The sequence below is a fragment of the Solea solea genome, chromosome 15 (genome assembly GCF_958295425.1).
Source record: "Solea solea chromosome 15, fSolSol10.1, whole genome shotgun sequence".
NCBI lineage: Eukaryota > Metazoa > Chordata > Actinopteri > Pleuronectiformes > Soleidae > Solea > Solea solea.
In genome coordinates, this window is record NC_081148.1 from 19,189,408 (window position 1) to 19,194,452 (window position 5,045).

At 41.4% G+C, this 5,045-nt stretch overlaps 1 protein-coding gene across 1 annotated transcript in view; it reads right to left on the reverse strand.

Moving 5' to 3' along the window:
* Nucleotides 1-543: 543 nt before the first annotated feature.
* golga7bb (golgin A7 family, member Bb) overlaps nucleotides 544-5,045 on the reverse strand; it is a 17,972-nt gene continuing 13,470 nt past the window's right edge. Inside the window, exon 5 of the mRNA XM_058651223.1 lies at nucleotides 544-4,757. Coding sequence (XP_058507206.1) covers nucleotides 4,671-4,757 — 87 coding nt within the window. The 3' untranslated portion in view covers nucleotides 544-4,670. The remainder of the gene's footprint in view (nucleotides 4,758-5,045) is intronic.

Below are 5,045 nucleotides of genomic sequence, written 5' to 3' on the forward strand. Positions count from 1 at the left end.
AACATTTAGGAGACTTTTTTTTAACTGTCCAGTGTGTGACATTAAGGGAGGTTTATTGGCAGGAATTGAATACACCACCCATGAGTGTTTGTACTAGTTAGCATAATTGCTTTAAAGTAAAAAAATGATTCCCGCAGCCTTAGAACAAGCCTTTTATACGTACTTTAGGTTAAAGGTCACTCAGGGTTTTTCTAAAACAGAATAAACAGACAATCCTTTACATTTTAAAGCAGAGGCTTAAATGAAGCATAGCTCCTCTAACATGAACCCTAATCATCTATATATGTTACAACACAGACCGTGATGAAATGTAATATGAGTTCACTTTCCTCCAGGTTGCATGACTTGGCCTCACTGCAGCATTTTCTTCTGTGGATATTCCGAGAAATGTATGTTAGAGAGAGAGAGAGAGAGAGAGAGAGAGAGAGAGAGGGAGAGCGAGGGAGCTGCAGAGCAAAGACACACAGCGGGGGACACGATGCTCTACAGCCAATGCATGAACTGAGCCCTGTCAGATATTATTAATAAAAGAGCAGGCCGCGGTCACAAGAATTCTCTTCTCCCTTCTTCAACTTCCTCTCATTCTTTATTCATCACCTCTCATTGCTTAGAATAATAATCAGCTTCAATTAACAAAAACAAAAAATTCAATAACATGTGATGTGAACACAGAAATATCATGACTCCTCTGGCTCTGAGATGTTTTGCTCATAAGGGATTTCACTCTGTTGTTTACACACACTCTGCACGTTTCGTCTCCCGAGGAACTGACAACAACTCAAACTGGTACCAAGACTCTTACATTTTTTCAAGGAAGACACGATATTGCACGATGAACCACGTCTCACTCGTGACCGCATGATATCCATACAGTACTGAGGCTTATATGTTGACTCATAGGTGTCTAAACACACTGTGAAATACAGTACAGGATAAATATATAGATGGCATTTGAGAATGTATACGCTGAAATAAACTGTACATCATCAGTCGGACCATGAGGACATGTTTTTGGTACAGGTTTCATCATGTTTCATCATGTTTCATCATGTTTCATCATGTTCTCTATGACGGGTGCTTAGGTTTAATCTAATATACATCTTTACAACATAACAATAGAATCCTCAATCTCTTGACTGTCTTCATTAATCAAAGACAAATCGTTCCTGAAAAATCAAGTTACATGACAACTCAACTTATGGTACTTAATCCACCTTATAGTCTTTAAAGATAGGTCAATAATAATAATTCTTTTTAGGTTCTGTCTACACTCACATCACTGTACATACAGTTTTTATGTAGACACTTCAAATAAGAATAAATGCAAACTAGGTCTCTACTGTACACTGGCAATGGCTACATGCTAATGAAAATGTTCATCAACTGAGTTAAAGCGCGTCTGCAGAGAACATAAACTACAGCTGATGGGAATATAATGAGCTCTGTAGGTGTTTTGGACAAATTCCAACGTTGACCAGATGATGGCACTAAAAATAGAAGGTTATTTACAATTATTAATATAAGGGACAGTGAATGAGTGGATGTATATTTCACCAACCAAAAACCACAAATGTTGACCCTGTTGGCAGCGCCTGAGGAGAAATGTCACCCATTATGTGAAAAGGTTGGCACAAAAATCAGGAGGGTTCATCCTCTGGGGATCATGGACGTCTGCACCAAAGATGAGACTGAAGGACAACTGTGAGAAAAATAGCTGATTTGAATTCTCTACTAAAAGGTTATGCATGAATTATTAATATTCATTCTCAATAATGCCAAAACAAAACCCTCTTTACTATATTGCACATTTGTATAGCCTCTGTATATAGTGTATGTTTAAACATAGCAATGGAAACAAAAGGGTTAACAACTACACTTTTGAATGTGGCTCATTATATACATCACCCCTCTGTTTACCTCCACTATTATAGATATTGGCATTGGTAACAATATCAAAAGCTACATCAGCAACACTTCCATCACATTTCTTCAGCTCACCAAGCTTCCACACAGTAGCTGCTCTGTAAACACAATTTAACAAACGTTAACCATGTTTGTAGGAAGCAGCACAAAGTCAGCAGTGACGCAGTTTAAACCCACGCTCCTTATACTTTACAAAGTCAGTGCAAATGAATACTAACAAGCTCGCAGAGTACAGCTCTTCTACTGTACACGCCGTAAAAAGAGTCATTATTTGATCTGTATTTCTGTCTACATTGTCCAACCAGCGCCTTTATTTTGGCTTATTGGCAGTGGTGAGTCCATTTTTAATTGGTCAGTCCAGCAGCCCCAGGTCGGGTTTCCATTCCACTGGGATGAAACATGAAGGCATCGAAAAAGGCACAGGAGGCTGAACGCAAGCACAACTGAAATCAGCAGCAGCAGAAGCAGCAGAAGCAGCAGCAGTGAAAACTGTTTTCCTTTTTTAGAAATCAAACTCAAAGACACTGGAGTGTTCGACTACTTCCCAGCAGATAGTTTAACTTCTGCTGCTTTGTAAGGTAAAGCAGGGGCTCTGCTCCTTGTTAATGAAGTGGCAAAATAAGAGGCGGAAAAAAGAAATCAAATCAAATCAAAGTATGATAAAAGTAAATGTAATGCGATGTAAAAATATGCAGACAGTGAGACGTGGTTAATGTTTTTTTCATGAAGTGGTGTCTTTAGTTAGACATCGTGTGGGTGTTCTGTCTCCTGCCATCAGCATATTTTACTTACATAAGAACAATCCCTCGTTTCACCAGGCTTCACACACACACACACACACACACACACACACATGCATCAGTCAGACAGACAGGATGCAGTGTTTCCTAATAGGAGAGGCAGAGTTTTCTTCTCCTCAGGGCTGATGTATCTTTTGTGTACTGAAGACGCCGAATGAGGAAATTACCCACAGAGCAAATCAGCACTGTGCATAATTAGTGTCAGATGGATATGACTTTAATTAGGAAATAAGTGTGAATCATATCAGCTCTGCCTTTTAAACTCAAATCCCCTTTGGGGTGGATTTTTGATAAAGACGTTCTGCACTTCCTCAGCCTGACTCTAGAGGGAGCTACAACTGTGTTTCACCAACAAAAAAAATGTTTATTAATTGTCAAATGAGAAGGCAATAAAGAAATGTACACCTTTAAGAGACAATTGACCATTCATTTCTTGTGTTCTGTGTTGCCTCAATTAAAAATGTACATTTTTACCAATATAGCTTTTATTTTAAAGCTTTATTTCTACTTTTTACTGGTAGAGAAAATACTTCTCTGCATTTAACCCATCCTATACCAGAACTCAGCACTCAACACAGCACCTGGCAAGCAGTGGGGGTTAGGTACCTTGCTCAGGGGTATACCCCAGCCATTTGACCTGGTGGGGACTCAAACCCTCCTGTTACAAGCCAATTCCCTTTCCACCTACCCACGGGCTGACGCATACCTTTAGTACTCAGGTGCTGTGCTGCTGGAAACACGACTTTTTCCTTCGGGATTAATTAATAAAGTCACTATTTCCCAGCTGACAGTGTAAATGTCTCCATACGCAAACATACACATGTCATTAAGTCTGAAGAAACAGACTAGCACAGACTAACAGGGCCTGGGTTTGCTTGCCTTCCCAATGAGCTGAGACCACAGGGAACAGAACAGCGTCTGGCTACGTCAACTCCTCCTCAGCCAGAATCACCGTGTTCCTCACAGCTTTCACACGCTTGTTCAGGGTTAAAGACGGAGGGTTAGGGTTTTAAGGTTAAGAGTGGGTTTATGTTAAACTCAGGTTAAGGTTTATGCATTTATTTTGTAATGGTTAAAGTAATGGTAAGGGTAAGAGAATGCATTATGTCTATGAGTGTCTTCTTTAGCACAAGGATGTGTGTGTGTGTGTGTGTGTGACCTGCAGCTGTGATGTGGATCACTAGCGTCCACTCTTGTAAATGAGAGGGATAAATAATCCAAGGTGCTCTCTGTTCTGGTGCTCAGCTGTTTGATACCGAAGCCAAATGCCTGTGAATGGAGCATCGGACCACAGCAGAGCCAATCTGCGGGCATTCAGAGCAGCTTGACCCGAACCACCTGACATGAATGCGCTCATTCAGCGAGACAGGAGAACACTGGGTCTCCCTCAGACCTCAGACTACGCTTCCCATGCAACGGGAGATAGAAACAGTGACAGTGACACCCCCTCTGAAAACAATCCAGCATTGACGTCCGGTCTAATCAAGGGCGAGCCCGCTGAATCGGCTCCGCCGCGGAGACGGTGTGACTCATGGAAACAGACGTGAAGGAATGAGAGAAAAGGTGAATGGAAAAAATTGGAAGCGAAAACAAAAATAAAGATTATTTTGGTTTGGAAAGCAGTTGGAAAGTGAAATCGATTCCCTCACAGACATTCTGAATGTTGGCTTGTACGTGTGTCTGCAGTCTATGTGTGGGTTCTGTTGCACTTTGTGTTGATTCTGTTACATATCCAGTGTGTTTGTGTAAGCCAGCTCCTGTATTCAAGGTAGACTGCTGCAGGGAGAGTGTGAATGCTGTCGATCACCTTCTTACATTTTTTTTTTTCCTCTCCACTTAGAATCTTGTGCTCTCATGTTTCAGCATGCGGATGTTGGTGAGTGTCCCGCTGCCCCTGTGGTGGTGGTGGTGGTGGTGGTACCCGTACGCCTGGTGCTGCCCCTCCAGTCATCGGGCACTGCTGCCTGCTGACGACATGCTGCTGCTGGGACTGGAGCTGCCCGAGCCCCGGTCTTCATAAACACTGATCTCCAGCTGTGAATAAGGGTTAAGGGTCAGAATTATCAGATGAGTTATTCTACATGTCACATCCATTCACAACTCAAAAGTGTAAAGTTGGAGCACAATCAGAGTCGTAAAGTTTCGGTAAAATGTGCATGTTAATGAGTTGTTGCACAACCTGCTGTTCCTGCTGTCAAACACTGCAATATTCAAGTAAAAGCTCATGACAAATCTAATTATATATCTCCGAGCGGAGCTCAAACAGAAGCTATAAATAAAATATAATAGCATCTCGTCTCTGGAGTTTGCTATTCACATAAT